Source organism: Schistocerca cancellata, chromosome 12, assembly GCF_023864275.1.
Source record: "Schistocerca cancellata isolate TAMUIC-IGC-003103 chromosome 12, iqSchCanc2.1, whole genome shotgun sequence".
Classification (NCBI taxonomy): domain Eukaryota; kingdom Metazoa; phylum Arthropoda; class Insecta; order Orthoptera; family Acrididae; genus Schistocerca; species Schistocerca cancellata.
Genome location: NC_064637.1, coordinates 79493295 through 79518672, shown reverse-complemented (window position 1 = coordinate 79518672; position 25378 = coordinate 79493295). Strand labels below are relative to the sequence as shown.

Below are 25378 nucleotides of genomic sequence, written 5' to 3'. Positions count from 1 at the left end.
TCGAGAACAGCTGCCTATGTAAGTAACTTAACATCAGATATCCTCGGTTTAGCGAAGCAAATTGTGTTCCACTCACGTTCCTTTCAGAGTATGCTAATATAATAGTTCCATACTTACCAATCACATACAACCACTCTCTCGATGTAATGTCTGTACTCAAAGACTGGAAAGTTGCACAGGTCAGATCAATACTAAAGAAAGGCAGTAGGAGTAGTGCACTAAATTACAGGTCCTTGTATTAACGTCGATATGCAGCAGCATTTTCGAATGTGTATTGTGTTCGAACAACATGAATTACCTCCCAGAAAAGGGTCGATTGGCACATTGTCAACACGGATTTAGACATTTTTCTTATGAAACACAACCAGCTCTTCAACCACACCAAGTGCTGAGCACTATTGTAAAGGATTTCAAACTGATTCCGTAGTTCTAGATTTCCAAGTAGGCTTTTGACGCCGTACGTCACAAGCGGCTTGTAGTGAAATTGCGTGTTTATGGAATATCGTTTGTTATGCAACTGGATTCGCGATCTACTGTCAGAGACGTCACAGCTCATAGTAACTGACGGAAAATCATCGATCAAACAGAAGTGATTTCTGGCATTCCCCAAGGTAAGTGTTATGGGCCCCCGGCTGTACCTTTTCCACATAAACGATTTAGGAGACAATCTGAGCAGCCGTCTTAGCTTGTTTGCACTCATGCTGTCGTTTATTACCTAGCAAAATCTTCAGAAAAACAAAAAAATTGGAGAACGATATAGAAAAATTATCTATGTGGTGCGAAAATTGGCAAATAATGAAAATTGCGAGGTCATGCACATGAGTGCTAAAAGGAATCCGTTAAACTTCGGTTATGCGATAAATCAATCAAATCTAAAGGCCTAAAATTCAACAAAATACCTAGGAAACACAATTTCGAACCAATTAAATTGGAAAGAACACACAGAAAATGTTGTGGGGAAGGCAAACCAAAGACTGCGTTTTATTGGCACAAAACTTAGAAGATGCAACAGGTGTAGTAGAGAGACTGCCTACAGTATGCTTGTCCGCCCTCTTTTGGAATACTGCTGCGCGGTTTGGAATCCTTACCGGACAGGATTAATGGAGTACGGGACTTAGGGCGGACGTCATTACAATAATGGCGTTCCTGGTTGCGGCGGGATGTTCTCACGAAATTTCATTCACCAACTTTCTTCTCCGAATGCGAAAATATTTTGTTGACGCCGACCTACGCAGGGAGAAACGATCAACATAATAGAATGAGGGAAATCAGAGCTCGCACGGACAGATACGGGTGTTCGTTCCTTCCGCGCGCTGTTTAGGACTGGAATTATAGACAATTATTGCGAAGGTAATTCGATGAACCCTCTGCCAGGCATTTCCGCTGGCATGGTTACAAAAGCACGCACCAACAGTTTGCCATCGTTCGAATTCAGTCAGCTACGTCATAATGCACTGTTGTGACCACGGCTAACACTTGCAACGAATTAGGGACATCGACCACGTACGGCACCTGTGCAAATACAACAGCGCAATCGGCATGCTTGGCTGGCATCCTTATTTATGTCCAAGCATGTATTTCTCATTGTCATATATAATTATAAACGAAAAAATAATTAACAATATTAGGTTCGCAGACGGCGCTTGTCGCCGCAAATGATCTACCTCCGCATCAACACATAATAGAAAATTCGTGGGGGTGATTTTGTTCCGTCATTGGAACTACATAAATGCGTGATTTTTTTCACCCGACGCGTTTCGCTTTATTGAGGTAAAGCATCAACAATGGTGGTGATTTTCGCTTACATCGGAAAATGCCGTATACTAGCACATCGTCCTTATTCTAAGTTAGATACTGATAATTTTGGTCTAATATTTAGTTGTTCTGCACCACTATGCATTTCTTATGTTTTCACAACAAACTTTTATGCATACCATTGTATTCTGTTTGTTTCTGTACTTCACAGTACAAAAACAAACAGAATACAGTGGGTGGTGTGCATAAAAATGTGTTGTGAAAACATAAAAAAATTCGTAGTGCTGCACAACAACTAAATATTAGACCAAAACTATCACTTTCTAACGCAGAAAAACGACAATTTGCTAGCAGATGGCATTTCGCGATGTAAGCGAGAAATCAAACGAAAATCATCAACAGTGATGAAGCTTTACCTCAATAAAGCGAAACGCGTCTGAAAGAAAATCACACATTTCTGTAGTTGCAACGACAGATGAAAAATATCCTCAAGAATTGTAAAGCAACTACGGACACTATGGCTATACAAATGAAGTACGTAATAGACAATGTCCACTGCAGGGACCAGTTTGACCTGTTTAACAACACTTTCAAGTTGTACCCTACGGACTATAAGACACACCTTAATATTTAAGCAATTTTAAGAAAAGAACATTTTTACAATTTTTATTATTAGATTGCAAATCTTGACAAAAAAAAAGGTTTGGTTTATGAAACTGAACTGACCTTTAAAATCACTGAAAATAGTCATCTGAACTTACTTCTTCATCGTCGTCGTTGTCGTCCTGACCATATATGAAATCGGTTTCAACTGCCATCGAGAGCATAACTTACGCCGCACTTCTAAAAGATTTAACAGTGATGCCTCCTGTCACTCTAGACCACGACTGTTTTATGCACCGACACACTTTATTTAATGTAGGCCGTTTTAAAGCTACCTTCGGCCTGAATTCATGTTAGGTTTCATCCATCATCCATCTCTCCTACCCTCTTTCAATGGTATAGTTATCGCGACATCAAGAGATAGCAATTGTGAAGTAAGTCCTCCCGCAATAACAGCAAACACTGTGTTTCTCTGTCTCAAAGTTTTTCAAATGACTGCTAAAGTGATCTAGCACAAGAAGACCACTCTTCTCTCACACACTCAGTCAGTCCACAATTTCATACCAGCCTCGTCCATCCAACCATTGTCATGTACGTGAACAGCATCAACACCTGGCAGTATTTCAGAAAGTTTTGGCATTGTTTTGGGCTCGAAAGTGGTCATTGGATTAAGTTTAGTACCGCATGGACAGCAGTGTAGTTCATTTTTTTCATGTCCACTTGTTTTAATACCTTTCATGGCAAAATTTCTGTTACTCGACACATCTAATGTCACAGGAGTTTTGTCTAATGTTGCCAGGTTTCCCGCGGCATCGAATATGTGGCCATTTTTAAGACTGGTGGGAATTTTAAATCAAACACTGGACATTTTTATATTCATTTCGAGTATAAGACGCACCTGAATTTTGGAGGCAGTTTTTCGAATAAAAATATGCGTCTTATAGTCCGTAAAATACGGTAGTCCTCTCTCAGAGAAGAATACAGGTGATCTCGTCAACAAATGTAAATTAGTTGTTCGGTGTTTCCTCCTAGAAGAATTTGGGCACTATGATGTATGAGCAATGTGCCTGTAAGAAAGGGATCAGATCTAGAATAAAGCAAGATAGATTGTTCGTTAGTATGAAAAAACTATTCGTAAGGTCGGATCTTGGTTAACAACTGAGAATGAAAACGATTCGCTGCCACGTGTTCTCCACATCTCTCTATGGATGCGAAACTTGGACCCTTGGCCAATGTCTAGAGAAAAAATTTAACGCTTTTGAAATGTATCTGTATCACTGCCCCTTACCTTGGCTGTTGAAAACCTGAGTCGAAGCAGAACCTATACTTTCGAATAAGTGATCGTTTATTTCCTCGCAAGGAATCAGCGATGTATTTTTATCGATGTAGCGCTCCAACAACGGGCTGTACTTCGACATTCCAGAGGCATTGTTTGCACAATTTTTGGATCTTCGTAATATGTACAGTACTGAGAAACAAAAACAGCATCCACTTTGAACGTGTTCAAAAATTTTGGAAAATCAAACCAGTTATATAAATCTTATTTCGTCTTAAAACAAGGCATATAAACTTTCATTCATAAAATTTAAGACGAGAGCCGAGGAGTATGATGAGAATTCGGCAGTGGATAGCATAGAGGTGTATCCATGGGCGTGATTAAGGATAAATATAGCGATTTACAGAATCCACGCACTCGGTGTAGTTCCTTAAGATAAGAGGTGTAAGAAAGTGGGAAAAGGATATAAGAGGCAATAAGTATAATGAGACGAAACAAGGTAGATTTACATACCCGTGACACATTGCTGATTACATGCGATGTCCCAAGCGAAAAAATTACGTCTGTTAGATGGATAGGTATGCAAGAGTTTTGAGGAGTCAAACTGGACCATAATTACGACCTGGATATTCATACTTTTTACTTTTCTTACAGTTCAGAACATTAGAGTCTGTATATTGAGCAATCTGTAACGGAAACAAAGGAGAATGAGGATCAGAAATCGGGGAGAAAACTTGAAGGTCTGATGTTGAGGTTACAATTCTGGCAGGCGGCAAAGGACTGGGAACAGCAGCTGAAAATCAAAAAAAGTAAAAGGAGGTCTATGGACGACGATAGTTTCCATTGGAGAAACCCTGCCGTAATGGCGTCAAAGGCGCATTGGCGGTATGTACACTCACATCACTGTACGTGAAATAACCATACGTCATTTCCCAAGTTGTTAGTTCCCTGACAAAAATTCGTGTTGCACTACACATTCTTATTTTTTACTCCATGCCGAGGATCTTCAGAACTCCAAGATTGATTGGTCTGTGAATTCATATACCAGAAACACGCAGGCATGCTTCACCTACCTAATAGCCGGTATGTCCACCTTTGGCACGGATAAAGGCGGCGACGCATCGTGTGCTGGAAGCAGTGAGGCCTTCGCAGGTCGCTGCAGGGAGCTGGCACCACACCTGACGCCCAAGTCACCAAATTCCAGGGAAGGGCGCGATGAGCTCTGACGCCACGTTCAACCACATGTCAGATGTTTTCGATTGGGTTAAGATCTGGTTGGGGTTCAACACATCAAATGGAACTCGACACTGTTTTCCTCGAACTACTCCGCCATATTTCTGGCCTGTGACGTGGAGTGTTATCTTGTTGAAAAATGCCACTGCTGTTGGGAATCATGACCGTCACGAAGGGGTGTACGATGCTTCTTGGCCGTCATGGTGCCCTGCACGAGCTCTACTGGATCCGTGGACGCCCACGTGAATGTTCCCCAGAGCATAATGGAGCTTGTCTTCGTACCACAGTATGGGTGTCAAAGAGCTGTCCCCCTGGATGAGGAAGGATTCGTGCACTTTCATTGGCACGAAGAAAACGCTATCGGGACTAATCAGACCGTGCAACGCTATGCCAATGCGTCCAGTGCCGATGGTCACGTGGGCATTTCAGTCGTAGTTGCCTATGTCACGGTGTTAACACTGGCAAATGCACGGGTCGTCAGCTGCGGAGGCCCATAGTTCGGTGTACTCTTTGTTCAGACGCACTTTTACCCTGACCAACATCAAAGTTTTAAAATTTTCCTTTTCAGAGAAAAATCCAGGAGAATTGCTCCAGCTTAATCCTCGTACCACTGAAAAGATGGATGAAGTAGTTATTAGCGCCTACGGTGTTGAGAAACAGCTGAAATCGTTAAAATTGAACAAAGCTGCATGGCCCGATGGAATGACTGTCAGATTCTATACTGAATGTACAGTGGTGTTAGAGGAAGGAGGTAACTGCAATCTATCGTAGATCCCTCGAACAAAAAACCGTGCCCCGTTCTTGGAAAAAGGCACAGGTCACACCCCTCTACGAGAAGGGTAGTAGGAGTGATCCACAGTGACGAATCTAGTCACATGACTGACACGATATTCCATAAGCGCGCAATCTCACTGCAAGCCGCTTGTGAGGTACGGCGTCAAAAGCCTTCTGGAAACCTAGACATACGGAATTAGTTAAAAGTCCCTTGCAGTAGTGCTCAGCACTTGTGGTTGAACAGCTAGTTGTGTTCCACCGTGTGCCAATAGACCGTTTTCTTGGAAAAACAAAACACGTTCCAAAATCGTGATGCATCTCAGTGCGAACCAGCATGGATTTCGAAAACATCGATCATGTGAAATCCAACTGCTCACATGACATACAGAAAGCTTTGGATCGATGCAATCAGGTAGATGCAGCATTTCTTGATTTCCGAAAAGCATTTGACTCAGCACCACACCTAAACTTATTGTCAAAAGTTTGATCATATTTAGGAGGTGGGGGGATCGAGTGAAATTTGTGACTGGGCTTAGGATTTTTGGTAGTGAGGACAGCATGTTATCTTGGATGTCATAGTCAGTCGTTGAAGTAAGTTAGGGTGTGTCCTAGGGAAATGTGTTGGGACCCTTGCTGTTCATTTTGTATGTTAATGACGTTGCAGACAATATCAATAGTAAAATCAGGCTTTTTGCACAAGATGCAGTTATCTATAATGAAGTAGTATCTGAGAGCAGGTGCATAAATATTCAGTCAGATGTTGAAAAGATTTCAAAGTGTTGCAAAGATTGTCAACTTGCTTTAAAGCTTCAGAAATCAAAGCTGCGCTCTCCACAAAACGAAAAAAGCGTAGTAACCTGTGACTATAACAACAGTGAGACACTGATGGAATCTGCCAATTCATACAAATGCCTGGGTGTAACACTTTGGGGCGATATGAAATGGAACGATCACAGAGACCCAGTCGTGGGCAGGGCGGGGAAGTGCAGTCTGTCTACAAAGGAGGTTGCTTATAAATTAGTACTACGACCTATTCTAGAATATTGCTTAAGTGTGTGGGACCTGTAACAGATGATACTGAACATACACAGAGAAGGACAGCACGAATGGTCACAGGTTTCTTCGATTCGTGGGAAAGCGTCATAGAGGTGTTGAAGAAATTGAACTGGCTGACTCTTCCAGGTAGGCATAAACTTGAAAGTTATCTGAATGAATAAAAATATAGCAACTGACGTTCTTTTTCTGATTGTAAGCTCTGAGCTGTAATAATAAATCAACTGTCGCAATGAGAAGGCAAAGCTGCATTGTAATAATAATTAATTGTCCTAATGAAAAGGGAGTCTTTCATATTGTAAACGTTAGTAATCTGACTGCAAGAATTTTAAACAGTATAAACTGTCTGAATAACTTTGACATGAAACCTAGAGTAATTGGGTTTGCAAAATGAATCACGAAAACTGTCTCTGAATAACATAAGTTGGCCCTGATTGAATAAATAAAAAAACCATAATTTTTCTCCTTACCTCTATTCTGCGCAAATCTGGATAACGTATTGCAATACTGCTCTGTCTTGCGCGCCACTGTGCTAAAGCTGCAGATTATTGTACCCACACAGAGACACTCGAAAGGTACAATGAGTTCTCCGTTAACTGAAGATGGAACTGTTTATCGAATATACCAGGTTGTATGATCCATTAAAAAGAATTGTAAGACAAAGATTGGTAAGAAAATGAAATATGCGCATAAATGACCACACTCAAATTTTTTTTGTATCCTGTGAAACAGTGCTAAGGACATATTTTTGATTTAATGAACATCTTAACATACAAACAATATTCCTTCCTATCTCGCAAATCTTGCAACTTTCAGTACAATAACTAACTTTGTTCGATGAGGCAATTATAGTAAAAGAAAAAGTAACATCATTATTATCTCTACCTTGGACATACATTACACTTGCTGCTTCACGTGTTGATTGAACAAATTGAAACATATTGTTGCCATTGCTTCCTCTTTGTAACACAACAATGTCTGCATCCTTACTCAAACACTGCTGAACTGTGACTGCCTGTCTCTACCAGAGCTTAACGCTGTCTGCTACACTGCGCCCTCCCCCAGCTCAGACTTCTGCGATACAGATACCAAAATTATACGTGACACCTATCAAACTATCCCGACAAATCCTATTTACAGAGTTTCAAGAACTGGCTTAAAGTGATGACTCCAGGAATATATTACGACCGCCTGCGTGCCCCTCCCACAGAGATGGTGAAGACAAGATTAGAGTACCTAAAGCACGCACAGATGCATTTAAACAGTCACTATGCAAGTGCTTCTTCCGCAGATAGAGTCGGAAATATCCCTAATAACTAGTACGGTGGGACGTATCCTCTGCCATGCATCTCAGGGTGTTTGCTGCGTATAGATGTACTTGTGCTCTCGTACCTTCGTCATTACAACATGTGCTAGTTCGCATACCATGTTCGATAATTGTATCCGTCTTGAAATGTAAAAATAAAAATTTTATCAAATGTAAAAGTGTTTCATTTTTGATGTTCCACCCGCAAAGGCAGCAGGTAGTGTCTTTTGAGGCGGCCTAATAGCACTTTTGCCTTGTAAAAATATGCTCTCTAGCAGTGTTTGCTTACGTCCACTACATACAGCGTACTGATGCTATTTACTTGTGCTCCTGTGTTGCAGTTCGCAAAGAGAACGAGGAGTACTTGAGCGCCATAGGCAGGGACGACTCAGGGATGTCCAGTGCGGGCCAAAACGCCACGTCTGGCCCCCCGCCGTTGCTGTTGGACAACCCGTGAGGTGAGTCACAGCAGTTGATACCGACATCTTTATTTATTCGTTCTCCATTTACAAAGGCATTCATCACACACTTTATTAACTAAAATATTCTGTGAAATCTATACTGAGATACAATATTCTTTATATATAATACTGTACAAAATCACAAATATTCTTGAGACAGGGGAGTCTATGTATGTCCTTCGTGAGACCATCGCAGCCATACCTTTCACACAAAACTCACACTCAGGACTGTCGCACAGGCCCAATTTGTTTCTCAGTTGCTGATACCTTGCCAACACGCGTCGTGACACGGTCAAAGTTCGCCACAATTTCCTCAGGAGGTCGACTTCATCGATTTTTTTTTTTTTAGTCCTCTACCAAGTATTTGTTCGTATGTCCACTTACAGTCCATAGTTCATAGAGTCGAAGCATTGCAGTTCTTCGTCGATCTTCCAAAGGTGACGAAGTTTGTTTGTGGATGCTAGGTCGGTGTATAAGGAGTTGTGGGTTGTCTAGGATTTTCTGTAAAATCTTGTTGCTGACTGTGATCACCTAATTTCATGTGTTCTATGTTTCTAGAACGGGGAGCCAGGCCAGATGGGGTGGTCCTGACCGTTACAGAGTCTATCGTACATTTGCACTTTTATGTGTGTACATCTCGACCACATTTGCGAACATTGAAACAAGATTGCCTTAAGAACTCAGGTCAAGGAAATTGGATCAGTGGTTCCACTGACTGCTTGTGTTTAGTCTGAGTTCATCATAACCTTCTACAAGAGCGTCCTCTCGTCTATGGCTGAAACACAAGCTTTCTTCTTCTTCTTCTTCTTCTTCTTCTTTTTTGATCGGATTTTGAAATGTTGTTTCTCTCTTTTTTGTGACATTAGTCTCTTCCCTTTGTTCCACTCAATCATCCCCTCTCTCATGTCCCTGTTCTTTACTCCTCTTCCTATGTCCACTCTGTTTTATTGCTCTCACTCCCTTCTGTTTTTCCTCTTTCACTTATCAACGTTCTTCTCTCCTACCTCCAGTAACCTTTCTCTACAACTACCTCGTTTGTGCCAAACTCAGACGAGTCATGGGCCTCCACATAAATTTATCCAAGAGGGAGTAAAATTCCAAATTGACAATTTTGATAAGGCTAGTTCTTTTGAGTTTGCAAATGCGTCGTGCCCCCAAACACAAATTTTGACAGCAAAAATACAAAACTAGTTGTATCTTCCACAATTCATAATTATTCACTTAAAGGTACTAAGGTCGATCACTTTGATACCTAAAAGATATGGATACTTCAATAACATATACAGTTCTTTGACACATGAATATGAAAACTTCCTTTCATGTTCAGCAGTCTGAAATAGTATCATCTTGACTTTATACACAGAGTACGCAAAAAGCTATAATTTTTTTTTTTACACTTGCTTAATGTTAGGCTAATTCAAAATAAAAATCTCAAATACAAAAATTCAGAACGACAAAAAAAGTCCTGTTGGTTAGTGGTTAGTAACGAACAAAAAAAATGCTATTTTTAACTTCCACGAAGAGGATAAACAGAGAATAAATTTAAAAAAAAAAAACACTTATTCAGCCTTGATGACTTCTATGACAATTTGCTCGCTTACTAAACTTCACCTCTGACAACTTCAATGAATGTATTGCATTACTTCTATTTTTAATGTAGGATGACGTAACTACAGTTGAATAAAACATGGATTTCAAAATATGTTATTCGGGTTGGTTGGAAATTGGACTCCAGGGGCATCATTCAATGTGAGAAATCTCTCAAAACCTCCATCAAGTTGGCTGATGGAACCGACTATTACTGAAACCATAGCAGCCCTCGTCCCATTATGGTGCAGTCACACCAACTGGGTGGTAGAACTCGCAGCTCTGTATTGCGTCTGATAAAGTTTGAAAAGATTCCAAACCCTGGAGAGGACGTCTTTCCGATTTCACAATTTTCCCTCTCTCTTCTGCAGCAGAAAACGATATTGCCTCTTTTCAAATGTCTATCTGGCCCCTAAGATTAAGCATAAATGTACACACCTGCAATATAGCAAGGGTGTGTTCCGCCAAGAGCACAGTAGTAGGTCCGCTATGTGAAGATGAATGTATATCCAGCAAGCCATCATGGGTCTTCTTCGTTCACAGAAAAGCGGTAAGATACTATAGTGATTTCGTTGTGCAGAAAAAAATGGTCAAATGGCTCATAGCACTATGGGACTTGAGCTCAGATGTTATTAATCCAATAAACTTAGAACTACTTAAACGTAACTAACCTACGGACATCACAAACATCCATGACCGAGGCAGGATTCAAACCTGCTATCGTAGCAGCCACGTGGTTCCGGACTGAAGCGCCTAGAACCTCTCGGCCACCGCGGCTGGCTCGTTGCGCAGCAGGGGGAGAAGGCATCCTTACGAGGATCTGGGTTTGGCAACAGGCACTTACACTGCTGCCATGATCATGTAGTCCTGGGAACTGGTCCTGGAATCACGGCGACAGTTAATCAGCAGTTCGCTAAGAGCTGTATCAGGAAGTGACAGGCAAGGATTGAGGACATGTTTCACTTAAGAACAGCGCTGAAATCGCCACTGTTAGGATGTAGACGAAGAACTCTGCATAACTTGTAAAATACCACCTCCCGCATAACCATTTCAAATTTTGGGAAACTCATTCACTAGTAGCTAATACAATGCCAGACACACACACACACACACACACACACACACACACACACACACACACACACACACACGAAACCCTATGGATTGAGAGGATATGTGGTTTTATTTCTGTGGTGGCAATATAGAGTCAAATTTATAAAGAATTTGGCATTATGAGCTATCTTATCAGTATGCCTTCCTCTGTCCTCGATGCACGATCTGATTCCACTAGAAAAGGTGTCACCATCGTGTTTTATCATCCCCCGAGGCAAGCTGGGTAACAATTGTTGTAGTTGGTACTCGATATTCTGTGTACTGGCACCGGGACGGTCTTGACGTCCGACTCACCAGGTGATCATTCAAAAAGATCTGTCACCTCTGCTGTGGTTAGTATTTTTATTAACCATTTGTAACTTTCAGAGAAGCGTCATGAATGGCGAATTTCGAGTAAACCCTACACATTTCTCATTTTGCCAAGTTAAAATTCTGTTCTTTTGCCAAAACGCAGCTCAGTTTGCACACTCTCACCTCACTAAATGTAGAGGCAGTTGCGATAGGATTCTCAAACAGTTAAGTTTATTAAGTGAGGAACTGAGGAAAATATGGTCAGTAGCCTAGGGGTAGCGTCTTTGATTCATAATCAAAACGTCTTCGGTCCCGGGTTCGATCCCCGCCAATGCCTAAATTTTGATAAATAATCAGCATTGGCTCCCGAAGACTTCAGGCATAAGAAGTCAGCCTCATTCTGCCAACGGCCTTGTCAAAGAGGGCGGAGGAGCGGATAGAGGTTCAGACCTCTTGTCCTAGGGGTGGGAAATTGCCCCTAAAGGTGGAAGAATCAGCAATGATCAACGACATGAGGATGCAGAAGGCAATGGAAACTACTGCATTAAAGACACGTAACGTGTATCCACAGGACATGTGGCCTGTAATTGAAGAAGTGTCATGATGATATCTCCTTTGGCAAAAGATTCCGGAATAGTCCCCCATTCGGATCTCCGGGAGGGGACTGCCTAGGGGGAGGTTACCATGAGAAAAAGATTGAATAATCTACGAAAGGATAACGTTCTACGAGTCGGGGCGTGGAATGTCAGAAGCTTGAACGTGGTAGGGAAAGTAGAAAATCTGAAAAGGAAATGCAAAGGCTCAATCTAGATATAGTAGGGGTCAGTGAAGTGAAGTGGAAGGAAGACAAGGATTTCTGGTCAAATGAGTATCGGGTAATATCAACAGCAGCAGAAAATGGTATAACAGGTGTAGGATTCGTTATGAATAGGAAGGTAGGGCAGAGGGTGTGTTACTGTGAACAGTTCAGTGACCGGGTTGTTCTAATCAGAATCGACAGCAGACCAACACCGACAACGATAGTTCAGGCATACATGCCGACGTCGCAAGCTGAAGATGAACAGATCGAGAAAGTGTATGAGGATATTGAAAGGGTAATGCAGTATGTAAAGAGGGACGAAAATCTAATAGTTATGGGCGACTGGAATGCAGTTGTAGGGGAAGGAGTAGAAGAAAAGGTTACAGGAGAATATGGGCTTGGGACAAGGAATGAAAGAGGAGAAAGACTAATTGAGTTCTGTAACAAGTTTCAGCTAGTAATAGCGAATACCCTGTTCAAGAATCACAAGAGGAGGAGGTATACTTGGAAAAGGCCGGGAGATACGGGAAGATTTCAATTAGATTACATCATGGTCAGACAGAGATTCCGAAATCAGATACTGGATTGTAAGGCGTACCCAGGAGCAGATATAGACTCAGACCACAATATAGTAGTGATGAAGAGTTGGCTGAAATTAAAGGCATTAGTCAGGAAGAATAAATACGCAAAGAAGTGGAATACGAAAGTACTAAGGAATGACGAGATACGTTTGAAGTTCTCTAACGCTATAGCTGCTGCAATAAGGAATAGCGCAGTAGGCAGTACAGTTGAAGAGGAATGGACATCTCTAAAAAGGGCCATCACAGAAGTTGGGAAGGAAAACATAGGTACGAAGAAGGTAGCTGCGAAGAAACCATGGGTAACAGAAGAAATACTTCAGTTGATTGATGAAAGGAGGAAGTACAAACATGTTCCGGGAAAATCAGGAATACAGAAATACAAGTCACTGAGGAATGGAATAAATAGGAAGTGCTGGGAAGCTAAGACTAAATGGCTGCAGGAAAAATGTGAATACATCGAAAAAGATATGATTGTCGGAAGGACAGACTCAGCATACAGGAAAGTCAAAACAACCTTTGGTGACATTAAAAGCAACGGTGGTAACATTAAGAGTGCAACGGGAATTCCACTGTTAAATGCAGAGGAGAGAGCAGATAGGTGGAAAGAATACATTGAAAGCCTCTATGAGGGTAAAGATTTGTCTGATGTGATAGAAGAAGAAACAGGAGTCGATTTAGAAGAGATAGAGAATCCAGTATTAGAATCGGAATTTAAAAGAGCTTTGGAGGACTTACGGTCAAATAAGGCAGAAGGGATAGATAACATTCCATCAGAATTTCTAAAATCATTGGGGGAAGTGGCAACAAAACGACTATTCACGTTGGTGTGTAGAATATATGAGTCTGGCGACATACCAACCGACTTTCGGAAAAGCATCATCCACACAACTCCGAAGACGGTAAGAGCTGACAAGTTCGAGAATTCTCGCACAATCAGCTTAACAGCTCATGCATCGAAGCTGCTCACAAGAATAATATACAGAAGAATGGAAAAGAAAATTGAGAATGCGCTAGGTGATGATCAGTTTGGCTTTAGGAAAAGTAAAGGGACGAGAGAGGCAATTCTGACGTTACGGCTAATAATGGAAGCAAGGCTAAAGAAAAATCAAGACACTTTCATAGGATTTGTCGACCTGGAAAAAGCGTTCGACAATATAAAATGGTGCAAGCAAGGGGTAAGCTATAGGGAGAGACGGGTCATATACAATATGTACAACAATCAAGAGGGAATAATAAGAGTGGACGATCAAGAACGAAGTGCTCGTATTAAGAAGGGTGTAAGACAAGGCTGTAGCCTTTCGCCCCTACTCTTCAATCTGTACATCGAGGAAGCAATGATGGAAATAAAAGAAAGGTTTAGGAGTGGAATTAAAATACAAGGTGAAAGGATATCAATGATACGATTCGACGATGACATTGCTATCCTGAGTGAAAGTGAAGAAGAATTAAATGATCTGCTGAAACGAATGAACAGTCTAATGAGTACACAGTATGGTTTGAGAGTAAATCGGAGAAAGGCGAAGGTAATGAGAAGTAGTAGAAATGAGAACAGCGAGAAACTTAACATCAGGATTGATGGTCACGAAGTCAATGAAGTTAAGGAATTGGAATACGTCAAGCGAATAATTGAGGACGTAGGTTGCAAGTGCTACTCTGAGATGAAGAGGTTAGCACAGGAAAGGAATTTGTGGCGGGCCGCATCAAACCAGTCAGTAGACTGATGACCAAAAAAAAAAAAACCTATGAAAAAGCACATCCACGGTACAAATGGCTTCACTTACGTTGTTCCAAAATCCATAGCATTTTTCCTTTCACCAGTTATCGATACACCCTTAAAAACTACGTTCTTTCATAGAAAAAGTCTGTAGTCGGTTGGATAACATAGTAGGTAATGAAGTTTTGCATAACAACCACACGGTAAAATATTTTCCCCATTACATGCTATCATTTGCCGATATCTCAAAAATATATGATAAATGTTGTGTATCTCTCACTGCGGCCGCCTCGCGTGAGATCGCAAATGCGCGCGATCGTCAGATCAGTTTTCTCGAGACCTCCAACCAAGTATAAAGAAAAATTCAATATGTCAGCCAAATTTCATAAACGGTAACATATTGTGTAATATCCACCAGACGCAAAATCATACCGACCCCAATTTTTCACTGCATAATTTTTAGTTATAGAGTGTGATCTTCTTTTCTATGTGCTGAGCGATTATCCTTACGGTGAGTTTCTGACTACTCTCAGAGTATTTGCTCAAGTTATCTGTTGCATGGGTGATCACCGCGGTCTCATTTCATCGACGTGGTGTCTGTGACACGTGAATGGCTGGCCACACGAATGGACTTCCGTGACGGCCCAAAACTGCAGGCCATTTCTGTGGGTATCTCTAACGGATCGGGCTTGCCAATGCAAAACCCATAGTTTCCCACTAATGTGCGGGCTCTGTCCTCAGACATGATCTGTGCGTGTGGCGTATTACCATGGACCGAGGACTGTGGTGCACCTCCTCGGCCACAGGCGATGTATTTCTGGAATCGTGACTGTCTCACCGCAAGTGCATTGCACAGTGCGGCGTTTGATACAAATTTTATTTATTCTAGTATATTTTGGCACTTCGAAAGTACACTACTGGCCATTAAAACTGCTAAACCAAGAAGAAATGCAGATGATACACGGGTATTCATTGAACTGTATATTATACTAGAACTGACATGTGATTACACTTTCACGCAATTTGGGTGCATAGATCCTGAGAAATCAGTACCCAGAACAACCACTTCTGGCCATAAGAACGGCCTTGATACGCCTGGGCATTGAGTCAAACAGAGCTTGGATGGCGTGTACAGGTACAACTGCCCATGTAGCTTCAACACGATACCACAGTTCATCAAGACTAGTCACTGGCGTATTGTGACGAGCCAGTTGCTCGGCCACCATTGACCACAGGTTTTCAGTTGGTGAGAGATCTGGAGAAAGTGCTGGCCAGGGCAGCAGTCGAACATTTTCTGTATCCAGAATGGCCGTACAGGACCTGCAACATGCGGTCGTGCATTATCCTGCTGAAATGTAGGGTAGAGCCACGGGTCGTAACACAATTGAAATGTAACGTCCACTTTTCAAAGTGCCGTCAATGCGAACAAGAGGTGACCGAGACGTGTAACCAATGGCACCCCATACCATCACGCCGGGTGATATGCCAGTATGGCGATGACGAATACACGCTTCCAATGTGCGTTCACCGCGATGTCTCCAAACACGGATGCGACCATCATGCTGTAAACAGAACCTGGATTCATCCGAAAAAAAATGACGTTTTGCCATTCGTGCACCCAGGTTGGTCGTTGAGTACACCATCGCAGGCGCTACTGCCTGTGGTGCAGCGTCAAGGGTAACCGCAGCCATGGTCTCCGAGCCGATAGTCCATGCTGCTGCAAACGTCGTCGAACTGTTCGTCCTGATGGTTGTTGTCTTGCAAACGTCCCCATCTGTTGACTCAGCAATCGAGACGTGACTGCACGATCCGTTACAGCCATGCGGATTATATGCCTGTCATCTTGACTGCTAGTGATACGAGGCCGTTGGAATCCAGCACGGCGTTCCGTATTACCCTCCTGAACCCACCGATTCCATATTCTCCTAACAGTCATTGGATCTCGACCAACGCGAGCAGCAATGTCGCTATACGATAAACCGCAATCGCGATAGGCTACAATCCGACCTTTGCCAAAGTCTGAAACATGATGGTACGCATTTATCCTCCTTACAAGAGGCATCACAACAACGTTTTACCACTCAATGTCGATCAAATGCTGTTTGTGAATGAGATATCGGTTGGAAACTTCCCTGATGTCAGCACGTCGTAGGTGTCGCCACCGGCACCAGCCTTCTGTGAATGAATGCTCTGAAAAGCTAATCATTTGCATATCAAAGCATCTTCTTCCTGTCGGTTAAATTTCGCGTCTGTAGCACGCCATCTTCGTCGTGTAACAATTTTAATGGCGAGTAGTGTAGTTTATATATTTGAAAGTATGGACGATAAGGAAACAAAATTGTGGCAATCGCTGGCAGTTTGTACACTTTGAAGTCATGTATTTCTCGAAAGAAAAAAAAATCTCACAATTCCTGTAGATAATAGGCATAACGCAGTGGGTAATAACCGACAATTACGAACATAGTAGAAGCAACATTTTATTTGCAGTCACCTACAGTGTTGGTTGACACACCTCTTCCCCACCTTCTACATTTCTTTCAAGAGGCCAACTTTTTTCTGAGGTTATTTTAAATACCTTCACTATTTTCAGGAATGTGTCACGCAACTCCAAGAAAATGCATGTTTTTGTCACCAAATGGGTTTCGCTTTATGAAAATAAAATCAGTGATCTTAATGAAACATATCTACCATTGGGCATCCTTTCACCATCTACAAGCAGTTCATTACACAACATTTTGATGTTAGTACTTAAGATTTTTGATCACACGTTTAGAAATACAGAAGTCATTACATTTTTTTTTTGTTTAGGTCTGCACTTAGTTTTGATACCTCAAAATTTGTCAGGGAAAAATGCTAAAACTTATCTGGAAAAAAGGGAATTTCAACTTGGTGGCAACCCTGTAATAGGTTTCAATTTTCAGTCTCATTGCAGCATTGTTATTTAAGATAAGGTACAAGAATTTAATGGGTTTGAATCATTGCATGTCAGTCATCCATGAACTGCCAAATCTTACACGTCATTAAGACACATTTTCGAAAGGAAAAAAGGTACATTCCATAACATAAAAGAAAACGAAAAAATGGACTCGCTCTGTGAGGATGTTATACAAACTTAATTATGTATGTAGACAGTTCATACGTTCCGGGAATAGAGAATCTCGACTATTTTCACCTGTTATCGACATTGATCCTGGCAAGATACCGATCCCAGGGATTAAAAGATTTTCGAGAATGTTTTCATTTTAATAGTATAAATGTGACAAAGTCATGCAGGAAGCAGGCGACCAGTATTATTATTTTTATTTTAATAATGAACAGCCTCAGTTGCACCGCTTACCTAGACTTTACGCAGGTTTCAGACGGGATAACCCAACCTTCTTCAGAATAACAGTGTCTACTGTTCGTCCATAGTGGAGTTCCAGTACAGCACTCGTGGCTGCCGCATCGCTGTCGCGAAGTGGGGCCGAGGCAGTGCCAGATAAGTTTTACAATCTGACGATAATTTATGAATTTGTAGTTTTAACTTGACGATGTCCACTATGGACAAACAGTAGATAATGTTATTCTGAAGAAGGTTGGGTTATCCCGACTGAAACGTAGGTAAATTCTAGATAAACGGTGCAACTGAGGCCGTTCATTATTAAAACTGATATTTATACAGTTGCTAACAGGGCCGCGAAATGTTGAAGGTATTTAAGTATTATTTATTATTAGAGTAATTAGTAGTTCTGCATTGAGGTTGACTGCGTCTATTCTGCGAATTTTTGCTTTACATGCAACTTTGAACCACATATGCACATGCAGTAATCGCATCTGGATATCTGATGACGGCTAAATTCCGAAACGCAATACAGCCATTCTTTGCACGATATTTGACGTTTAGTATTGCGGCCCATTCAACATGAACGCAGAACTACTGATTATTGTAATTTCAAGTTCGATGTTGGATAACAATTTCCGTGTGATATAATTACAAATTATCAGTTTTCGGACTTTTCCTTTACATGTACTATAAAACCTTGCTTCTTGCCAATTTTCATTAGTGTAGGTCAACAGAAAGTGCCCTCTAGGTCTGTATATTTTACACCGTGAAGAGAACACAACCTCAGTATGTGAAAAAAATTTCAACTTGATACATCTCCCCGTTGCTGAAGCAAAGGATCTGCAACAGACAGACGAAAAACAAGGGTTCCCTTTTTTCCCATTGAGGAACGGAATCGAAGAAAGAGAAAGTATTATTAGTTTGAGAGCATATGGTAGCTTCCGTTATAAAAGCTTAAGTGGTATATTTAGACAAAAACATGGCACACTACACTTAAAATACAAAAAAGAAAGGCACCGAGATTCGAACTCGCGACTTCTACTATTCCTGCACGCTCATTATCGCTAGACTACTAAGCCCGACATTTGCTTTTTTATGCTTATGGGGGGTGGGGGGGGGGAAAGAGGGAGGAGGATTTATTTTAATTGGTGTTGCTAATTACAGGGCAGTAAAACGCCCAACTCGCATCAGAAACTCAGTATATTGCTTTATTTGTATCACATATTCGAGCACAATTTCCATCTGTACTTGTGTAAACTTTTAACGCGCTAATCGTCATAGCTACGCTTACGTCTTTGGTCACGAGATATTTTTTTGTACGCCTACTGTCAAACTCTGTGTTACCTTTTGCGTCGGTAATCACATGCTGATTATCAAAGTAGCAGCCGACAGTTAATAAATGTTTTACTTTTTATCAGTGCGCCTTGTATTCACACATACGACTGTGTACAGTTCTCAGAGATTATAGCATTAACTTCCAAGCCATCCACAAGGAATCAAGAGTGGCATTAGAGCCGCCCTGAAGTCTAGGCTGATCTTCACGGTGGCACGAAATCTTGGTGCAAGCAGAAAATTTATAATTCTGAACTCAGGCGTAACGAGGTATCTCAGACTGAATGACCTCCCCCCTGCTAAGCAGCACGGATTCCGAAAACATCGATTACGTGCAACCCGACTCGAACGACAGTCTGAAAGCCACGGATCAAGGCAGACAGGGGAAAACGGTGTTTACTGATTTCCGAAACGCATTTCACTCACTAGCACAACTGTGCTTATTAAGTGAATTGGGTTTTGCATGATCTGTATTCTCGAAATACATGCCGGCTGGCGTTGAGGTCATTCTGTTCAAGACACCTCGTTATGTTCGACATCAGAATATGTTCTAAGGTACTACAACAAATCGATAGCGAAAAATAAAACTGCACATAAACAAGCGAAAAAATGCCGTACCGTTTTACCGTGATGCCAAAGAGTCGCAGTTGTAGCAGCTGAAATCATACAAATACATTGTTGCAACAGTTAGTAGGTATAAGAAATGTCACGACCACAATAGGCTGAGTTGTAGGTAAAGCAGAAAAACAGTGCAGCTGATGATCGCCGTGAATTTCCGCCAGCAAGTGGGCAACCCCCTTGTAACTCAGGGCAGGCTGCCGTTTCTTGTGGTCGAACAGCCAACCCCTTACTGCATTCCACGATTACGCCCATGGCGAAGGCTGTACTGAGACGAGAAGAATTTAGTGCACGAAGGCTGAGGGCTTACACATCCACACTATGTTCGTTTAGGACTTAAGCTCACGTACTCTAAACACTTCCATAGTGGCAAATGATGAAAGGTTTTTGTTCCAGTAGTGTGCTGCAGCGTTGGCTCTTGCTAGACCATGCCCAGTTGGATCTGCTTCGCAATGCCAATTGACTGTGTTTTGCTTTGCAATGCATAACACACTCATCCAATCGCAGCTGCAACTTTTATTTATCATCATACCCATGAACCATGAACTACGGACCTTGCCGTCGGTCGGGAGGCTTGCATGCGTCAACGATACAGATAGCCGTACCGTAGGTGCAACCACAATGTAGGGGTATCTGTTGAGAGGCCAGACAAACGTGTGGTTCCTGAAGAGGGGCAACAGCCTTTTCAGTCGTTGCAGGGGCCTTATAACACTAACCAAAACGGCCTTGTTGTGCTGGTACTGCGAGCGGCTGAAAGCAAGGGGAAACTACGGCCGTAATTTTTACCGAGGGCATGCAGCTTTACTGTATGGTTAAATGATGATGGCGTCCTCTTGGGTAAAATAGTCCCCCATCCGATCTCCGAGCGGGGACTACTCAGGAGGACGTCGTTATCAGGCGAAAGAAAACTGACGTTCTACGGATCGGAGCGAGGAATGTCAGATCCCTTAATCGGGCAGGTAGGTTAGAAAATTAAAAAAGGGAAATGGATAGGTTAAAGTTAGATATAGTGGGAATTAGCGAAGTTCGGTGACAGGAGGAACAAGTCTTTTGGTCAGGCGAATATAGGGTTATAAATACAAAATCAAATAGGGGTAATGCAGGATTAGGTTTAATAATGAATAAAAAAAATAGGAGTGCGGGTAAGCTACTACAAACAGCATAGTGAATGCATTATTGTAGCCAAGATAGACACGAAGCCCACGCCTACCAGAGTAGTAAAAGTCTATATGCCAACTAGCTCTGCAGATGACGAAGAAATTGAAGAAATGTATGATGAAATAAAAGAAATTATTCAGATAGTGAAGGGAGACGAAAATTTAATAGTCATGGGTGACTGGAATTCTGTAGTAGGAAAAGGGAGAGAAGGAAACGTAGTAGGTGAATATGGATTGGGGGGAAGAAATGAAAGAGGAAGCCGTCTGGTAGAATTTTGTGCAGAGCATAACTTAATCATAGCTAACACTTGGTTCAAGAATCATAAAAGAAGGTTGTATACATGGAGATACTGACAGGTTTCAGATAGATTATATAATGATAAGACAGAGATTTAGGAACCAGGTTTTAAATTGTAAGACATTTCCTGGGGCAGATGTGGACTCTGACCACAATCTATTGGCTATGAACTGTAGATTAAAACTGAAGAAACTTCAAAAAGGTGGGAATTCAAGGGGATGGGATCTGGATAAACTGAAAGAACCAGAGGTTGTACAGAGTTTCAGGGAGAGCATAAGGGAACAATTGACAGGAATGGGGGAAAGTAATACTGTAGCAGAAGAATGGGTAGCTTTGAGGAATGAAATAGTGAAGGCAGCAGAGGATAAAGTAGGTAAAAAGATGAGGCCTGCTAGAAATCCTTGGGTAACAGAAGAAATATTGAACCTAATTGATGAAAAGAGAAAATATAAAAATACAGTAAATGAAGCAGGCACAAAGGAATACAAATGTCTCAAAAATGAGATCGACAGGAAGTGCAAAATGACTAAGCAGGGGTGGCTAGAGGACAAATGTAAGGATGTAGAGGCTTGTCTCACCAGGGGTAAGATAGATACTGCCTACAGGAAAATTAAAGAAATGGTTTAACAACTGAAAATGCTATATTCTCTTTTCTCTGTGAGGTTTTGGACGGATTAAATAAAAGGTTGCGTACGCTAGGTGTTTTCTTTGATTTAACGAAGGCTTTTGATTGTGTTGACAACAAAATATTACTGCAGAAGTTGGACCATTATGGAGTAAGGGGAGTAGCTTCCAATTGGTTCGCCTCCTACTTTAAGAACAGAAAGCAGAAGGTAATTCTCCGTAATATTGAGAGTGGTAGTGATGTTCAGCCCCATTGGGGCACTGTTACGTGGGGCGTTCCCCATGGGTCGGTGCTGGGGCCACTGCTGTTTCTTATTTATATAATTGATATGCCTTCTAGTATTACAGATGATTCAAAAATATTTCTGTTTGCTAATGACACCAGCTTGGTAGTGATGGATCTTGTGTGTAATATTGAAACAGTATCAAATAATGTAGTTCATGAAATAAGTTCGTGGCTTGTGGAAAATAATTTTATGCTAAATCACAGTAAGACTCAGTTTTTACAGTTTCTAACTCACAATTCAACAAGTACCGATATTTTGATCAGACAGAATGGGCATACTGTAAGCGAGACGGAACAGTTCAAGTTCGTAAGCGCTCGGATAGATAGTAAGCTGTTGTGGAAAGGCCATGTCCAGGATCTTGTTCAGAAACTAAATGCTGCTTTATTTACCATTAGAACAGTATCTGAAATAAGTGACACTTCAACACGAAAAGTAGACTACTTCGCCTATTTTCATACGCTTATGTCGTATGGTATTATTTTTTGGGGTAATTCTTCTGATTCGAAAAGGGTATTTTTGGCTCAAAAATGGGCTGTTCGAGCTATATGTGGTGTAAGTTCGAGAACCTCTTGTCGACCCCTATTCAATAGTCTGGGAATTCTGACATTTCCCTCACAGTATATATTTTCTTTAATTTCGTTTGTTGTTAGCAATATTAGCCTATTCCCAAGAGTTAGCAGCTTTCACTCAGTTAATACTAGGCAGAAATCAAATCTGCATGTGGAATGCACTTTCTTGACTCTTGTGCAGAAAGGAGTGCAGCATTCTGCTGCATCCATTTTCAATAAGTTACCAGAAGAACTCAAAAATCCTAGCAGTAGCCCAAAATCTTTTAAGTCTGAACTGAAGAGTTCCCTCATGGCTCACTCCTTCTATTCTGTCGAGGAACTCCTGGAAGAGCTAAAAAATTAAGCAAAATCCAGTGTTACAGTGTTGATTTTCTTTATTTAAACTTACGACTTGTCGCCTGAATATGTTTTTTTATGTTTCATTTTATCTGTTTCTGCTATCGTGTTATAATTTCATGTATTGACTCGTTCCATGACCATGGACACTTCTCCTTAATTCGGACCCACGGAACAATACATAAATAAAAGAGAACCACTTTTATGAATATCAAGAGCTCAGATGGAAACCCAGTTCTAAGCGAAGAAGGGAAAGCTGGAAGGTGGAGGGAGTATATAGAGGGTCTATACAAGGGCGATGTACTTGAGGACAATATTGTGGAAATGGAAGAGGATGTAGATGAAGATGAAATGGGAGATATGATACTGCGTGAAGAGTTTGACAGAGCAGTGAAAGACCTGAGTCGAAACAAGGCCCCCAAAGTAGACAAAATTCCATTAGAACTACTGACAGCCTTGGGAGAGCCAGTCCTGACAAATCTCTACCATCTGGTGAGCAAGATATATGAGACAGGCGAAGTACCCTCAGACTTCAAGAAGAATATAATAATTCCAATCCCAAAGAAAGCAGGTGTTGACAGATGTGCAAATTACCGAACTATCAGTTTAATAAGTCACGGCTGCAAAATACTAACCCGAATTCTTTACAGACGAATGGAAAAACTAGTAGAAGCCGACCTCGGGGAAGATCAGTTTGGATTCCGTAGAAATATTGGAACACGTGAGGCAATACTGACCCTACGACTTATATTAGAATAAAGATTAAGGAAAGGCAAACCTACGTTTCTAGCATTTGTAGACTTAGAGAAAGCTCTTGACAGTGTTGACTGGAATACTATCTTTCAAATTCTGAAGGTGGCAGGGGTAAAATACAGGGAGCGAAAGGCTATTTACAATTTGTACAGAAACCCGATGGCAGTTGTAAGAGTCGAGGGGTATGAAAGGGAAGCAGTGGTTGGGAAGGGAGTGAGACAGGGTTGTAGCCTATCCCCGATGTTATTCAATCTGTATATTTAGCAAGTAGTAAAGGAAACAAAAAAAAAGTTCGGAGTAGGTATTAAAATCCATGGAGAAGAAATAAGAACTTTGAGGTTCGACAATGACATTGTAATTCTGTCAGAGACAGCAAAGGTCATGGAAGAGCAGTTGAACGGAATGGATAGTGTCTCGAAAGGAGGATAAGAGATGAACATCAACAAAAGAAAAACGAGGATAATGGAATGTAGTCGAATTAAGTCGGGTGATGCTGAGGGAATTAGATTATTAAATGAGACAGTTAAAGTAGTAAAGGAGTTTTGCTACGAGGGCTATCCCCAAAGTTCATTAGGTTTTGGAATTAAAAAATAATAAAGTATTGGAAATTTTTTTTATTATATAGAGATGAAAGCCACACTTAAATATTACTTTTCTACATAGTTGCCATTTAAATTAAGGCACTTACCGTAGCGATGGAGGAGCTTGGAAATTCCTTCGTCGTAAAATTCGGCCGCCTGCGCCTTCAACCACGTGGTTACCTCTTCTTGAAGCTGTGCGTCGTCATCAAAACGCTGCATAGCCAACCACTTCTTCATTGCTGGGAATAAGTGAAGCCGCTCGGTGCCAGGTCGGGACTGTACGGCGGATGAGGAAACAACTCCCACATAAAAGATTCGAGAACTTCACGAGTGGCATTTGCCATGTGGTCCCGGGCGTTGTTGTGAATCAGCAAGATCTTTGAGCCCAACTTTCCCATGCACTTGTTTTGTATTGCTCTTCTGAGGTTGTGCAGAGTTTGGCAATACCTTTGAGAGTTTATTGTAGTGCCTCTTTCCAGGAAATCCAAAAATATCACATCCCAAAAGAGATAACCACGTGGTTGAAGGCGCAGACGGCCGAATTTTATGACGAATGAATTTCCAAGCTCGTCCATCGCTACGATAAGTGCCTTAATTTAAATGGCAACTTTGTAGAAAAGTAGTATTTAAGTGTGGCTTCCATCTGTATATAATAAAAAAAAATTCCAATACTTTATTTATTTTTAATTCCAAAACGTAATGTACTTTGAGGATAGCCCTCGTAATTGGGGAGCAAAATAACTGATTATGTTCGAAGTAAAGAGGATATAAAATGTAGACTGGCAATGGCAAGGAAAGAATTTCCGAAGAAGAGAAATTTGTTAACAGAGAGTATAGATTTAAGTGTCAGGAAGTTGTTTCTGAAAGTATTTGTACGGAGTGTAGCCTTGTATGGAAGTGAAACATGGACGATACATAGTTTGGACAAGAAGAGAATAGAAGCTTTTGAAATGTG

The 25378-nt window shown here is 41.4% G+C and overlaps 1 protein-coding gene across 1 annotated transcript in view; it reads left to right on the top strand.

Annotated features, from left to right (window-relative positions):
• Window positions 1-25378, top strand: part of LOC126109473 (uncharacterized) — a 341108-nt gene that overhangs the window by 305651 nt on the left and 10079 nt on the right. The window contains exon 2 of the mRNA XM_049914501.1: window positions 8342-8458. Within this exon, the coding sequence (XP_049770458.1) occupies window positions 8342-8457 (116 nt within the window). The 3' untranslated portion in view covers window position 8458. The remainder of the gene's footprint in view (window positions 1-8341; window positions 8459-25378) is intronic.